The 17,348-nt window shown below is 38.0% G+C and overlaps 1 protein-coding gene across 5 annotated transcripts in view; it reads left to right on the top strand.

Moving 5' to 3' along the window:
- Positions 1 to 17,348, top strand: part of LOC576927 (macrophage mannose receptor 1) — a 65,102-nt gene that overhangs the window by 41,256 nt on the left and 6,498 nt on the right. For all 5 annotated transcript variants that reach the window (XM_030972071.1, XM_030972070.1, XM_777190.5 and 2 more), the window contains 11 exons: positions 2,325 to 2,473; positions 3,090 to 3,307; positions 3,858 to 3,997; positions 5,653 to 5,699; positions 5,826 to 5,993; positions 12,056 to 12,103; positions 12,468 to 12,658; positions 13,231 to 13,310; positions 14,221 to 14,315; positions 14,795 to 15,061; positions 16,828 to 16,979. In XM_030972071.1, coding sequence (XP_030827931.1) covers positions 2,325 to 2,473; positions 3,090 to 3,307; positions 3,858 to 3,997; positions 5,653 to 5,699; positions 5,826 to 5,993; positions 12,056 to 12,103; positions 12,468 to 12,658; positions 13,231 to 13,310; positions 14,221 to 14,315; positions 14,795 to 15,061; positions 16,828 to 16,979 — 1,555 coding nt within the window. The remainder of the gene's footprint in view (positions 1 to 2,324; positions 2,474 to 3,089; positions 3,308 to 3,857; positions 3,998 to 5,652; positions 5,700 to 5,825; positions 5,994 to 12,055; positions 12,104 to 12,467; positions 12,659 to 13,230; positions 13,311 to 14,220; positions 14,316 to 14,794; positions 15,062 to 16,827; positions 16,980 to 17,348) is intronic.

A 17,348-nucleotide genomic window follows, 5' to 3' on the forward strand; every position in this document is an offset into this window, starting at 1 on the left:
TCTAAGAGAAGATGTGTAGGACCTTTGGTGCATGCATTCGCCATTCATTTACATGTTTTACAAAATGTGCCTTTTATTGTAGTGGTTTACCGCGTCACTCAGTTAGTTAAAGACGTGAAAATGGGTTGACTGGATTGGATGGTCTAAATTCACATTAACATTTTGATATCAAGGAAAAATGCAGCAAATGATGACGATTATGATATTGATTATGTTTTTGATTATGATGTTGATTAGGCTTGAGTCGGTACCGACGATCACACCGGGACCCGACCGTTGCCGTCGGGTCCCGGTTTCGTTTTTTGAGAACCGACGCTCCGAAAAAAATAACGAAATATGTAAGAAATTGCAGTTTTGCACACCACTAAAATCAATCCACCTTAAAACTTAAGTATTTAATGGTTACCAATCATATTCTAGCTCATCCTGAATCAATCCGAACTGCTGATATAAATATGGGTTGCAATTCTCGCTACCCCAAATAGCGATTCTGCCGAGATCCGGGGAAAATCCTGAAAACGCGCATTGCATTATGGGATAGCTTTTCGACATTACAGCTTCCTGTGCAGGCGTTCGTGATCACAACCCTCTCTTTCACGGTAGAGTTTAACGGCCTTTTGTGCTAAAGTCACTAATTCTGCCCGAAGCTTTCCATTGCATATTATAATCTGTACAAATTACACTGATTGGCATCGATTTTAGCGTGCGTGAAAACTCTGCACAGCGAACACAGGCGCTAGCGCCAGCGGGATGGGACTCTATACCGGAAGTTGTAGTGACGACCCGAGAGAGTGAAAATTACCTCGTCTCGCGAATTTCGAGATTTTCGTACCTATTTAGGGTAGCGAGAATTAGGCAGTTCGCCCCATGGGGTTGTTGTTGCCAGCTGCTATCTAGCTACTGTACTGGCCGGGTCTCTCGGCAGGAATCAGGTTGAAAGAAACATTAATGTTTGAATAATAAAACGGCTTTCTAAAAAGTACTTCTTTACAACATACCGATCGAATAATTTTTAAAAGACAAAATATATATTTTTTCTTTGATTTTGAACACCGCATGCTTCTTTTAAAAGCTGAAAATTACTTGGTAATCACAAGAAGTTTCGATACGGATAGCTGTTGCAAGGCAAGTTCAGACTAGTCTCGGAAAAATGCGCACTGTGCTCCTCGTTAGCTGTAATGCGTGCCAGAACGAACCCCAAAAAAGACGTGATCGTAACGAGAAAAAAATCATTAAAAATTACGAGAGCACAATTGGATTGACAACTACTTAAAATTATCGTAAGCAGATATATAACTTGGAGGAAGAAAACAATAGTTGTCCAAGAAAAGCCACATAAATAGTGATATTTAAGGAGTTACTATAGGTACAATCATTATCGGAAGGGCCTGCTGCAATATCCGAATTACATGTGTTTAAATTGAACACGAGGCTATACGAGGCAAATACCGCCCTCTACGGTAAAAAGCCGTATAACAAAGGATTCAAGTATTTGCAGCAGGCTCCTTGCAATAAAAATGTACCCAGTTACTCCTTGATTATCACAATTTCTGTGGCATTTCTTGGGCGATTAATGAATTCTTTGTCCAAGTTATCTATCTGATTATGGTAATTTTGAGCAGTAGTTGTCTTTCCAATCGTGCTCTCGTAGTTTTTAATGATTTTTTTCTCGTTACGATCACGTCTTTGTTTGGGTTCTTTCTGGCACGCATTACAGCTAATTACGAGGAGCACTGCGCATTTTTCTGAGACTAGTCTCAACTTGCCTTGCAACGCTATCCGTATCGAAACTCTTGATTACCAAGTAATTTTCAGCTTTTAAAAAAAAGCATGCGATGTTTAAAATAAGAGATAAATATTTATTTTGTCTTTAAAATATTATATGATCGGTATATTGTACAGAAGAAATTTTTAGAAAGCCGTTTTATTATTCTAACATTCATATTTTTTGACCAGAATTATTCAACCTGCATAAATCGAAATGGCGGCTCGAATGTTGTCTTTACATTTCTGCCCCAGTTTTTTACTTTTAGAGGCACGAAAATGGCACTAAACATCGCCAATCATGGATGAAAATAATGTCAAATGGAAGAATATACCGATCTGAGCCGAGGTATGCATGTGCTTATTAATTTGATTGATAAAAAAGGTCACTTTTAAGGGACATACTGATGATATGCGCTTTTTATAGAGGCAAGTGACAAATCCTGCGAGCTGATTTCGGGACACCGGGTCCCGATCGGTACAAGGCCGTCGGGACCCGGTTTATGAAAATCCCGACATGACTCAGGCCTAATGTTGATTATGATGTTCTGTTTTACTAGGTATGAGCAGAGTGTTCTGACCAGCATACTAGGTTCTCAAGATGGCAGTCTGTTCTGGACCGGACTGAGTGATGTCGAGAATCCAGGCCAGTATAGCTGGAGTGACAATACAGCAGTTACCCTTACCAACTGGGACTATGCTCAACCAGGTAGAATTTTGTTGGTATATATTGTGCAATTGCAAACAAAAGCAAGATCATCTATCAACAGATATTTGCATTGACAGCTAGCTGGTCACACAGGCCAAAATATGCCAATCAAATAGTTTGGCTGCTGCTCGGAGGATGTTACGTATCACTATATAAATACATTAAAACTTGAAAAACATTTTACAGAGGCGGCATTTAAAACATGGAACAATATCCCACTTTGCAACAGAGAAATAACTTGTCCTGCCATGTACCTTCACAAAATTCTAAAGATTGGTAGAATAATGGGGATGATCGTAAGTAAAACTAGGTAATTATAATGATATGGTTGTGATGATGATGTAAAAATGAATAGCATGATAGGTATTACGATGTCAGATAATGTTAGCTTTACGGCGCGTCTATATCTCCTTTGCATAAACAATGTTTCACTTGAATAGTACAGTCTTTTAATTTTGTGTACATTCTATCAAATGTCGCTCTATTAGGTAATTGTCTTTTGTAGTTTTCAATTTTCAATTTTCAATTTCAGTTGTGTACGTACATTTGGTATAATTTATGTCGATTTCTCAAATGAAATGCACTGAAAAATTACTTGCTGATTATTCATGTAAAGATGATACAAAGGGCAACTGTGTTGCATCAACATCTGGAATGATGGCTGGATTGTGGCGTAACATCGACTGTGCCTCAACAAACAAATATCTTTGTGAGCGCGGTCGTGGCGGCTATTCAGCGCCCCAGACCATAGGACCAACAACACTCGCTACTGCACCTAGTGATGTAGGATGCTATGACTCAAACTGGAAAGGCTATGGTGCCAACTGCTACATGGTAATAGCTTATGATATATTGTATGCCTTCAAATAAAAAATAGCATGTGGTGTATTGTATGCCTTAATATGGACAAATTTGGAATCATGCATGGGATCATTAGGAAATATTGTATGGTTATTTGGTAAGAAAAAAGTGTAAAAAGTTGTAAGACGTCAAAACATTAGATAGGAATGATATTTGTCCATATTTGCTAAAATGAACTGTAACAACTGTAACAATTGTCTTCTTTACATTTAGTATTCTTTGAGAAAATTGAAAATAGAACTTTCATTTTAAAACTTGAAGGTAGTTTTGTTTGAGTGTATTGTGTTGCATTATTTTACTGCAAAGTTATAGAGAGCAAGGGAAATTCAAATTTAGATTTTCCTGAATAATTTGATTTGTATTCAAGTCATTGCAAATTTTGCTATCATTTATTCATACTCATTAAGATATTGAAAATCAGGCAGCAAGTGGCATTGCTGCAACCTGGAAGTTCATTGCTCTTTGGAGCCAATGGCTCTCTTTCTTCCTAACCACTGATTACTCCTTGTACTTTGTATATCAGATTGTGTTGTCTGATGTGAGTGGAGCCACACGTCGTAACTGGGACGATGCTCGTATGTACTGCTTGGCCATGGGAGCGGACCTAGCCAGTTTCCACAGTCAGGCTGAGGAGGATTATATCCTGTCTGGATACCCTGATAGGTAACTTCATTCTCAAGCCTTCAAATATTTGTGAATACCAACAAAAAAATCAATCAGTTATCTAAAAAAAAATAGAAAGACACAGTTATACAGCTGTTGCAATGTCCTTTTCTTTTTAAGCAATATGAAATGCAAATTTGAAATTAGAAAGTTTCAAATTTTGGCTCAATACATGTTTACTCAATTTTAGCACTTAATTAGTCTCACATTGGTGAAGAAAGTATGTGATTTTTATGACATGCAAATTTATGTGAATTGATAACCATTGACTCTTCTCTGGATTTTCGGGTTGTCCGTCCGTCCGTACGTACGTAAGTCCCGTTCTCGTGATCGCGTTATCTGAAGAACCGATTGATGGATTCCTGCCAAACTTTGGTCATGTATGTATCTTACAGAGCTGATGAACTGATTAGATTTTGGGGTCACAAGGTCAAAGGTCAAAGGTCAGAGGGCTCATTATGTATGCAAAAACAGCTCGTGATCGGTTATCTGAAGAACCGATTGATGGATTCCTGCCAAACTTTGGTCATGTATGTATCTTGCAGAGCCAATGAACTGATTAGATTTTGGGGTCACGAGGTCAAAAGTCAAAAGTCACAGGGCTCATTATGTATGCAAAAACAGCTTGTGATCGTGTTATCTGAAGAACCGATTTATGGATTCCTGCCAAACTTAGGTCATGTATGTTACTTGCAGAGCTGATGAACTGATTAGATTTTGGGGTCATGAGGTCATGGTCAAAGGTCATGCGGCTCATTATGTATTCAAAAATAGCTTGTGATCGCATCATCATTAGAACAGATTGATGGATTCCTGCCAAACTTAGATCATTTATGTATCTTGCAGAGCCGATGAACCGAGTAGATTCTTGGTTCATAAGGTCAAAGGTCATGGGCTCATTATGTATGCAAAAATAGCTTGTGAACGCATTATCATTAGAACTGACAGATGGATTACTATTTAACTCAGAACATCTTGCAGAGCCAATGAACTGAGTAGATTTTAGGGTCATGAGGTCAAAGATCAAAGGGTCATATATGTATGTGAGAAATTGCTTGTAATCATGATATTCTCAGAACCTGTTAATGGATTACAATTGAACTTGAATTTGAAAAATTTCTTCTGTTTTGGTTTGTAAAATTGCTCTATGACGGAGGCATCATTTTCGACTGCGTGCAGTCGAAGTTCCATCTAGTTTTCTTAGTGTCTGGAGTAAAATATTTGGAGTCCATTAAATTTATACTACCCCTTTTGGTCGGTGAGTGTGTACCCAGCATATGTTATGTCAGGCCATCCTTTTATTACTGTAATATGTTTTGTATTGTATTATTCTATTATTGCAAATTATGTCCTGAATTTGATTAAACTTTAACTTATGTGTATTTTACTTACTTTCTTGAATTACTTGATGGTCGTATGCCCACAATTATACAATTTCCACACGACTACGCCAGGAGTGTCATTTTTGACAGACATGGCGCATTATAAATGTTCAGTGTTATTAATATTATAATTATTATTAACTTTTTCTAATATTGTTGACTTGTATAATGACAGTCCTCAATGCTTTCCATTCACTTGTGAAAACCACATTTTTACAAATCCCATGACCGGCACTTAGATACATCAAACACTTGTTTTCTGTTAATTTTCAGCACTGCAAGTTTGTATGTTGGACTCCATGACCAATCAGAAGAAGGAGGTTAGTAGATGTCTGACATTAATCGTAAATTATTTTTTTTTTCAACTTCTGGCTTGACTTTTGTAAACTGGAATATCGTAAGTATATAATATGGATTAAAAAATGATTTTATGTATTTTTCTTTAGGGTTTACGTGGACAGATGGTACTCCAGTAGAACATACCAATTGGAACACGGGTGAACCCAATAACTGGGGTCCAGGAGAGGACTGTACAGAGGTCTTCTTGAATGGACGGAAATGGAATGACATCTATTGCACTAACCTCAATGATTGGATCTGCAAAATTTCCAAAAGTTTGTAAATTAATTTGAAAATTCATTCAAGATCATACACAGAATACACTTTGAGCTGGTTAAGTGATGAAAATGTATTCAGAAATAGCATCTTTCAATGCAGTTAATATGTTAATGCAGTTTCAGATGCTTTATGATGAAAATGCATTCAGAAGTCACATCTTTGGAGAAATTACCATTTTCATGTCACATGTTTATAAAGTGATGAAAATGCATTCAAAATTTACATCACAGAATGTAGATACTTTTTAATGCAGTATCAATATGTTTTAGTGATGAAAATGCATTCACATATCACATCAGAGACTGCAATTACTATTTTTAATGTAAGTTCAGACAAAGTGAAGATAATGTATTCAGAATCACATCATATATGCAGTTACTTTTTTTTAATGCAATCACTTCTTAGATTCAGTTTCACATCCTTAATTGATGAAAATGTATTCATTAATCACAGCCCAAATGCATTTAAATTGCAGTATGAGATGTCGAGGTATGCTAAAAACCATCTTGAGTTTTCAGTTTTTTGTTTGTGGCATGCTTTCTGCTGTGATGAGATGTGATGTTCTCTATTTAACTGTCATTTTCACAGGACAACTAAGATCTTTCTGCAGGTGGCACAGCAAAGATTGGAAATAACATCCTTACTATATATGAAAACCAAAAAACAACAATACAAAAAGATATCGAGTTATTCTTTAAATTTCAAAATCGTTTGGATAGTTTTCTTCCAGGTTTGAATTGTTCTTTTTAGATTACAGTATGATGAAGGTTTGCTTCTATTATGTGTTGACATAAGAGGACAAATGAGTTTGTATCTTCATTCATATTGTCCTTTGAGAGCCAGAAGGGAGATGATCACCCTTCCGGCACTAAACAGATGATAAACTCTGTTTGATGTACTTGTACTTTCCAAGGCTCATTAGAGTTAGTTTATGAGTGATACTGATTCAGGGTAAGATTACAGTCACAAACGGCTTGTCTTGTTGCTAGGTGATCAGTTAGTGTTGGATATATACCTGTGAAACCTGAGAAGGTGTTACTTCCTGGCAGACAGACTAAGAAGGAGAGAGAGAGAGAGAGAGAGAGAGTATGTGTGTTTGAGTGTGCATGTGTTTGTGTGTGTGAGACAGAGTGTAATGGTTCTGGAAGAATGTGAAAGCTAGAGAGAGAGAGAGGGAGAGAGAGAGAGACAGACGTACAGATACAGAGACAGCTAGAAAGAAAGATAGATAGATAGAGGAGAGACAGAGAAGCAAAGAGAGAGAGAAAAGACATCGAGATTAAAACCGTCCAGGGTTACTGGAATGCAGGGTGGCCATGATGTTGTTATTAATCTGGTTACTAGAATTAGTTCACCTGGATGACCCCATTCTCTCTGTCAAATTTTCTCTCGTTCTTTTTCAAAAATTACCTTATATCATAATTAGAACTTTCTTTAACAATTGCCCATAAGAAATTGCGATGACTTTAAAATGCAATACAGATTTGTTTTGAATGTTATTTCATCCAAACTAGAACCTTTCTGTAATGAATAGACAGTAGGAATTTAAGCCTTTGACATTTATATTGGGTATGAAGATCTAATACATTTGTTACTGTATCATATATCAAGCAACACATTTCATATGTCTGCTGACTGTTTTGACTGATCACTTCTTAGACTTGAGGATAGATAAAAAGATATCATAAACCTCTTTTTCCAGCCTTTTCTCTTTATAAGTCAGGAATAGAGTTGGAATGAATAAGGAAAGGGATATTATTGACAATGTTAACAGGAGTGTGTAATTGGATTTCATACGTCTTTTTTTTTTAATTCAAAATTTTTACTTTCCTAATTGTATTCAGGGAACTAAGAGATACATGTAGTATATATAGTCATCATGATCAGGGAGGTTTTATAAGTTTTATATACACTTTATGAAGATAAACTGTATTGTATTCCCTTGATATGTGTAGCATTCATGAACTTGAAAATAATCAACAGCGGTATGGAGAAGCCAGGATTTCATTTGTCTTTTCCTGTTCAATCTCAAGTTAAGTTTGGCAACTGATGTGATTTCTCAAACCATACAATCCATTGCTGAATAGCTTCTAGTCTGCAAAACTAACATTTTTAGAGAAGATGGGTTGATTAATGAAGTAGGATAGGTTCCAGGAAGATTGAGAAGGAAATCAGGGGAAAGAAAGCAAGTGAAAATTGAGGGAGTTATATTTTGTTGACTTTCGAAGAAGAAGATCTGCCCACAATTTTCAATTATCAAGCATGTTTAGAGCAATTAAGATAGCAGGTTGTCATCCAGTTTTTACATAATACATTTTAAAGTTAATAATTAATTCAGCCATTAAAGATGAAGAGTGAAACTGATGTTAAGTAACAGTTGGCTCTTACACTTATTCAAGTTGGCAGACTAGGAGTGTACTAAGTGGTACTCTAAAAAGTAGGGTAATAAATATGGAACAATAGCATTTCAACTATGCAGAGTTTATCCATTGTAAATTATCATATCCTTTGTATGGGTGCAGGCTGCCAAGTTTTAATTAAGGAAAACAGAAAACAGTAAACCCATAACATCCCCTGTGTGAAGCTTGTTACAGTTGAGGAAAACATAAGACAGGACCCACATGTTGCTCTTTCTAAATTTGGAATTGGTTGCCCCCTGCCCCCCTTCCTGTAAGGGGGGATAGTATGATCAAAGTCTTAGGGCAGCCAAGACATTGCAGCTAGGCTAATAGAGCTTTAATTGAGTGTGTCACAATGAACTTGGATTTGAGCAGCTGGGGTAGACTGCAAGGACAGATCTACAATGTTTGCTCTTGACACAGTTCCATTTTAATTCCTGAAATGGCAATGCAAGTGTGTTTTGAACAACTCTGATTCCATTGTTATATGCACAAGAGTTAACAATGATGTTGCACTTTAGATAGTTGTGGAGAAAAATAAAAGATGTTTCCAACGCAACTGGAAAGGTTTGGATCCAGCTTACGGCGTGACCAATTCATTTTTAATTAAAAGAATGGAGGTGAAAAGTTTATTTGGATATCTCAGATTTATGGTGCAATAGAGTATCAGGAAACATAGATTCAAACCTAGCATGAGCAACATCCAAACTGCATTCACACATCCAACATGTGTTATGGATATTGTTTTTCATGACATTTGTTGACTTCTCTCATCAATTTCAGAAAAATGCACCGTTTGGGTCTGTGTGGCAGCTTGTCAAATCTTGTGCATTTTGAAGTTTAAAGTATGAGGATGTGTGCAATTAACATTGTGAGTGTGCAGCGATCCTGTTCATCTTTAGCATTTTCAGTCAAGTTGGCCATCATCCCCCAAGAGATGTATTTTAGAGTCTGCTGTCCTTGATGTGACTCTGTCAAAGGCATCATATTTCCTGTCTTGCTACAAAGACAAAAATATATCATGAGCTACAACAGTATACTGCTACAGTGTGAGACAGTTAAATAATTGTCTGCTTGTACTATCAAGAATATCTATACACCAGCTACGTCTAGGCAGGATACTACTCCAATTAAAAGTGTTTAGCGCATTGTAAACAAATATTTCTGCTGATTAAGTTAAGCTAATTATCTATGTCTGGTACTATATGAGCCCAGAAATACCTCTGTCATTAGAGCTAGTGTTGGCATAAGGCAAAACTGACAGTGCAGTTGCAGATCAGCTACATCTCTACTTCCTTGAGCATTTATTCTTTGATTGCTGTTTGAAGGATTAAGCAGAAGAAAATATGGAATTCACGCTCTCCTTCAAATGCACCACAAGAGATAACTTGGATGATTTGAAATGGCTATGGAATCAGATTGCCCTCTTACTATTGTTTACAATGGTGCAATGTCATGAGACGCGGATCCAAACCGCTTCAACTTTGACTGAAAATTCATTCCGTGCCACCCCATTGGTTGCAACAATTGCACAAGAGGAGTACTATGAGAGTCAGTTGTTTGAAACACAAATACAGCCCAATGACGTGACGTCTTTGAAAGCTGCGCCATTAGTTGCAATATCCACAACCGGCACTGTTCAGAACCATGAAAGCCAGTACTTAGAAACACAAATACAGTCTAATGTTGCAACCTTAAAGACTACTGCTCCATCAGCTATCAGATCCACAGCTAATCAAGCTCAGAAAAGTGATGTTGGAGTTCTGCAAACTTTGATAAAGCTCCGTTTTGGTGCAACATCAACAGATGCTACTCCCTTGGATACCGGTACAACATTGACATCTGTAGAAGCAGACTACAGTGACAGTCATTTTCTTGAAACTCAAATACAGCCCAATGTTGCTGAAACATCTGTGATTTCTACTCTATTGGCTGCCAAATATGGCAGCCAGGACATAGGAACTCAAATACAGCCCAAGGATGGGACATTCACAACAACTAGACAAGTTGAAAATGACAGCCAGTTTGTCGAAACTCAAATAAATCCCAACATTGTCAAATCCACGATGGGGCTAGTCATGGAGTATGACAGTCAGATTCTTGATACCATGTCAACAAACATGCTTTCTAAATTCTCTGGAGTTATACAAACAATTTTGAGAACAATTTCTGAAACTGTTATAGTCGTTCAGGCAGTAGAAACAAAGTCCATTTCTTCTAGACAGTTAGGAAGAAAATATTTATTTTTAAGAAGGAACCCCTCTTCCTGGGGCAAGAACTAGCCTGGAAATCTTTAAAAGGTATTGTATCCTTAGACTAGCCAAGATGAGGAATTGTTGAAAAATACGTAATGTTGATTCGCAATATGCATCCCTCTCTCTCTATGTGCCATATCATCTGTTCCAAGCTAAAAGGGCTCTGAGCCACAGAGAGAGAGAGAGAGAGAGAGAAAGAGAATGAGAGAGAGAGAGAGAATGAGAGAGAGAGAGAGGGGGTAGGAGTAGGAGAATTTTGGATTGTGCTCCTGTTTTCAAAGTCTTCGAACAGAATTAAACAAAAACTGATACTAAAGGTACTTCTAAATGGAGGAACTTTAAACCGATGATATTGATAATGTAATTTGATAGTTTTCAAAACTTACTATTTTTTAGATCGGCTTACTATCAATTTTTTTTTCTTCTTCAAATTGTGAAAAAATTACCTAGTCATGTCTGGTTTGTTTGTTTGATATAGCTATCCATGTATCCAAGTGGGTATAATGTCATATTTCAACACCCTCTTGGGGTTCACTAATCCCAGGGAAATGGGAAAATCTAGGAAGAAATACTGTCCCGCTTTCCCTGCTGTCCTTTTCATATGGAATATTCTCTTATTTGTAGTATATAGACCGTTATAAAAATATGTAGGTATCTCCTGGAAACATACCTAAGCTGTGACATGTCTAGATTTTTCTGCATTGAATTTCGCTATGGAAACATGAACTGTGTCATGCTTTTGGTTCAACATAGGATTTTGGATGAAATAAGAGATTTCCTGCGAGTGACTACATGAGGATTTAGAGAGTGGAAGATAATAGAAACATCCATCATTATAGAATATATGTCAACAGGTGTTTTGCATCTTTGTGTGCATGTGTCATATGTTTACTGAGTTTACTTCAGAGCTAGAAGGGCATTTACTCAGTATTACAGTATTATGCTTGTATTTCTAACGTCAGCTCGTTGGTTTCTTTCAATGTATTGTTCCATTTTTGCAAAAAATCTGTCTTTATTTTGCGTATTTGTTTCCCATCATCTTGTGTACTATCTGCTAATATATCTTTATAATTCCCTTAATTCTGTATTTTCTCCATCTTCTCTCTATCTCTTTCTTTCTATGTCTGTTTCTTTCTGCTCTTTCCTTTCCATCCGCCTTTCATTCTGCTGTATCCTCCTTGCCTCTCTCTCCCTCTCTGTCCCCTCAATCTTTTTCTCTCCGTCTCTCTGTTTCTCTTTTTTTTTATCTCTGTTTCTCTTTCTGTTTCTCTTTCTCATTTATCTCTTCTTCTTTCCTGTTTCTTTTTTTCATTTATCTCTTCTTCTCCCTATCTCTCCAATTCTCTTTTCTCCTTCTCTCCCATTCTCTCTTTCTCTCTTTCTCCCCTATTCTCTCTACTGTAGATACACATCCAGTATACACGACCATAGCTCCTAGTACGGTTACGCCATGTAAGTTTTTATGAACCCTTCATATTTTTCTATTCAAATTAAAATATTTTGCCCAGCAGTATCTTTGGATACTATAATTCCATTGATGGCTCTCAAAAGTTCACCTCCAGGCATTTATATAACGTTAAATGCTATCACACAGTGATATATCAGGGTTATATGATTCTATACCTGCTGGATGTCTGGGGTGGTAGTCTGACAAATTATTTATATCTGTGTAATTGGATAATTATTTGGACCAATTAGGTACATTGATGACAAAAATCTGGACCAATTATAAACATGTAAGTCCATTGTTGACAACCTCATGAAATTACAAGGATTGAATGAAATCTTAATTTTGTTCATTCTTTTGTATCATCAGATCCTCCTTGTCTAGACAACCAAGACTGGATCCTGTACCCACTGAACAACTACTGCTATTTCTTCAGTCAGGGTCTAAGCCAAGACGCCGGTCTGAAGAGCTGGATGAATGCTAACGAGTACTGCATGCAGAGTGGTGGCTACCTTGCCTCTATACATAGCCAAGAGGAAAATGACTTCCTCAAGAACTATGTCAGTCTATTTTTAAATTACTCTCTTGTAGATTTCTTGTCATATAGCCCCGGCCCCTCCCACTTAGTGTTATTTAGGGTACGCATATGCGTGTTCCCTCCTTTTGAAAACACCCCCTAAGTCCGGTGTGTAAAGTCGATTTTGTGTATGTACGAGCCGGACTTTGGTGCGTGAAAAGTACCCCTTTACCGGACATTTTGGTAACACGCATGCGGTCATTCCGACCCCAGAGTGGGGGGGGGGGGGGGGGCCGGGCATATAGCACCCCTACCCCCAAATAAGAAAGGACAATAATCATTTCATGAAATATAAATATAATTTTATTCTTTTTGCTAATCAAGTGCTCTATTTTTCATTTCAGTACTAAAAACAACAAATCAGGAATAATACAATATATAAAGCTTAATATGTTGGGCATGTGATCTTAAAACCTCTTTATGCAACCACAGATAACAAACTATTGAATGTATGATAACAACTGATGGTAGATGCTGTGCAATCTTCATGCATGTTTACAGGGAATCATACACTATATTTGTTTTTTGTTCAAGCATATCCATTTGTCTTTCTAGATGGTACGATTTGGAGAAGTAGAAGACCGGAAATACTCATGGATAGGCTTGAGGGAATACACAACAGAAGGAGTTTTCTCGTAAGTCCCAGCACCATGGTGTTAAGTTAGTGTTCAGCTGTAGTGTTGTCAGTCTATTAATCTCTCTAGAATTATTATTGGGTGGCTATGTTCAGCAATCTCTTGGTAGTGCTCTTGTCTTTCAATCGTGTGGTGGCAGCAGTAGGATATCTGATGAACCCATATGACTAGGTTTTCATGAAATCAATGAATAGGTTATGTGAAGGTTCTAATATTTCACTGGCACCCCCTCTCTCTCTCTCTGTATCTCCATCTGTATGTCTCTTTCTCTCTCACTGGCACCCTCTCACTCTCTCTCTCCGTATCTCCATCTGTCTGTCTTTTCTCTCTCACTGGCACCTTCTCACTCTCTCTCTCTCCGTATCTCCATCTGTATGTCTCTTTCTCTCTCACTGGCACCCTCTCTCTCTCTCTCTCTCCGTATCTCCATCTGTCTGTCTTTTTCTCTCTCACTGGCACCCTCTCTCTCCCTCTCTCCGTATCTCTATCTGTATGTCTCTTTCTCTCTCACTGGCACCCTCTCTCTCTCTCTCTCCGTATCTCCATCTGTATGTCTCTTTCTCTCTCACTGGCACCCTCTCTCTCTCTCTCTCTCTCCGTATCTCCATCTGTCTGTCTTTTTCTCTCTCACTGGCACCCTCTCTCTCCCTCTCTCCGTATCTCTATCTGTATGTCTCTTTCTCTCTCACTGGCACCCTCTCTCTCCCTCTCTCCGTATCTCCATCTGTATGTCTCTTTCTCTCTCACTGGCACCCTCTCTCTCTCTCTCCGTATCTCCATCTGTATGTCTCTTTCTCTCTCACTGGCACCCTCTCTCTCTCTCCGTATCTCCATCTGTCTGTCTTTTTCTCTCTCACTGGCACCCTCTCACTCTCTCTCTCTCTTGTATTCTAATTCCTCTCTCAATCAGTTGGAGTGATGGCTCAGCAGTAGACTATACAAGCTGGACTAGTGGTGAACCAAATGATTACAATGGGGAGGAGCAGTGTGCTGAGTACTATTCAGGTAAGTGAATTCAAAATGAATGAACATGCAGGCAAGCTTCTCGAGAGAGAAACTAGGTAAGGAGAAAGAACTATAGCAATTCAGAAAACACAGCTCGGGGTCAGTGAAACAAAAATGCCTTCCCCCAAATCTTTATCAATCGCCAAAATGAGAATTCATGAATAGCAACCAACTAAAAGATTTTTCAGCATAGTGGAAAGTAGAAACCATATACACTGTACAACAGGTTAGAAGTTAGGAATTGGTTAGTGTAGGAAATTATGCAGAGCATTTTTTGTGGAAGCAATTGTCTTACAACTGGCAGCTAACTGTTCACAGCTACCCCTTTTCATGATTACTCCTTAGTATAAAGCTATCAGAGGGCCAAGGGGGTTACTGATACCTGCAAGGGGGTAGTTTTACGGGAGTAATAGGGATATATATATGGGGGTAATTTCATATATCTTTTTTGTTGTTGAATTTGTTTATTCCATTGCTAGGGGGGACATGGAATGATGCCAACTGTGCCAAAGAAACCGTCTTTGTCTGTCGTAAGCCGTACGGAAACATCGGCCCTGTCACGCACCCACCAACGCTCTCTCCAATCGGGAACTGCCAAACCGGCTGGTTGAGGTTCGACAACAGGTGCTATAAGATATATGGTTTGGATGATGCTGCCCAGCGTATGAGTTGGTTTGATGCGAGAGATACCTGCAAGAACATAGCCAACACTAACCTGGTGACCGTGCACAGCCATGAACTGCAAGGTGCGTAGGGCGTATAGTCATGTTATATTCATCGTAAATAGAATCAGTACAATTGATTTTTATGCCTCCGCCACCGAAGGTGGTGCCGGAGGCATCATGTTTTCGGGTTGTCCGTCCGTACGTCCGTACGTCCGTACGTCCGTCCGTCCGTACGTCCGTCCGTCCGTCCCGTTTGACCGTTATCACAATATCTCAAGAACCATTTAAGATTTAAACTTAAGACTCGGGAATAGTATTTATCACCATAGGAAGACGATCTGATTAGATTTTGGAGTACGTAGGTCAAAGGTCACAGGTCACAGAGGTCAACTTATGAAATTCCTTGTATTGAGTTTGTTAGCGCGATATCTCAAGAACCATATGAGATTTAAACTTCAAACTTAAGGATAGTATGTATCACCATAGGAAGACGATCTGATTAGATTTTGGAGCACGTATGTCAAAGGTCAAGGGTCACAGAGGTCAACTTATGAAATTCCATCCATTGAGATTGTTATCATGATATCTCAAGAACCACTGGAGATTTAAACTTCAAACTTAGTGATAGTGTGTATCACTATAGGAAAACAATCTGATTACATTTTGGGTCACGAGGTCAAAGGTCAAAGGTCACAGGGCTCATTATGTATGCAAAAACAGCTTGTGATCGCGTTATCTGAACAACCGATTGATGGATTCCTGCCAAACTTTGGTCATGTAAGTATCTTGCAGAGCTGATGAACTGATTAGATTTTGGGGTCACGAGGTCAAAGGTTAAAGGTCACAGGGCTCATTATGTATGCAAAAACAGCTTGTGATCGCGTTATCTGAAGAACCGATTGATGGATTCCTGCCAAACTTAGGTCATGTATGTTACTTGCAGAGCTGATGAACTGATTAGATTTTGGGGTCATGAGGTAAAGGTCAAGGTCATGCGGCTCATTATGTATGCAAAAATAGCTTGTGATCGTATTATCATTAGAACAGATTGATGGATTCCTGCCAAACTTAGATCATTTATGTATCTTGCAGAGCCAATGAATGGTTCATAAGATCAAAGGTCATGGGCTCATTATGTATGCAAAAATAGCTTGTGGACGCATTCTCATTAGAACTGACAGATGGATTACTATTTAACTCAGGAAATCTTGCAGAGCCAATGAACTGAGTAGATTTTAGGGTCATGAGGTCAAAGATCAAAGGGTCATATATGTATATGAGAAATTGCTTGTAATCACGATATTCTGAGAACATGTTAATGGATTACAATTGAACTTGAATTTGAAAAATTTCTTCCGTTTCGGTTTGTAAAATTGCTCTATGACGGAGGCATCATTTTCGACTGCGCGCAGTCGAATTCCATCTAGTTCACATTCATACACAAAGAATTTTGCTTGTTTGAAGCTGGAAACTTTGATACAGAGTTAAAGCTCTTCTGTATTTTGAACAGACAATTTGTTCATATGGTTCAAATGAATCCCAAATATTTTTCTCAGGAAAGGCAATATAATGCTTTCTCTAAATGTAAAAACTAACTAATACTAGCCACACCACCAAATCAACTTTACACCAATTCCAATTGGACTAGATGTACTTGTAATTTTTGTTCAGTCTGTTGTCTGTGTGGTGTCCTTCTCTTTGGTGTGATTGGGGTATATGAAATGAGTATCACTCTTTAATATTAGTAATGAAAGCAATTCATAGGTACTGTATTGTACCAGTAAAGGGCTTCCAATGAACACAAATTGATGTTACTTAATAGCGATGTGCTTCTTTCAAACACACAGCATACCTGACATCTAAGTTGGTTAAGACAGAAATAGCTATGTGGATTGGGCTTAGCGACTCGATAGTAAGTGGAAAATTCTACTGGACTGATGGCTCATCTGTAGACTACACCTACTGGAACCCAGGAGAACCCAATAATTTCGGCAGCGGTGTAAGTTGTTGGTTTTTTGTACTGGTATTTTACCAAGGTCATGTTTTCTCTCTGCATCAACTAATATGCTTTGTTGCCTGAATGTGAAGTTGTCTCAAAATATTTCTACTGATCTTTAGAATCATTTTATGATCAATCTAAATTTATCTATGATCCCTTGCAAGTTCTTCACGTTGTAAAATATGTTTTGGAGACCATTTTGATACAATTTTTTTTAATTCTAGGTAATCTAGGTTTTCACCAGGGTCCCATATTGCACAAAACTTATCATTGATGGTAACTTTGCCGTCAATGGTAACTTCCATAGAAACCATGATTTTGATTGGCTGTTCAACCCTGTTACCATGGTAGTTGCCATTGATGGCAAAG

This window comes from Strongylocentrotus purpuratus, unplaced genomic scaffold (genome assembly GCF_000002235.5).
Source record: "Strongylocentrotus purpuratus isolate Spur 01 unplaced genomic scaffold, Spur_5.0 spur5_scaffold_6, whole genome shotgun sequence".
NCBI lineage: Eukaryota > Metazoa > Echinodermata > Echinoidea > Camarodonta > Strongylocentrotidae > Strongylocentrotus > Strongylocentrotus purpuratus.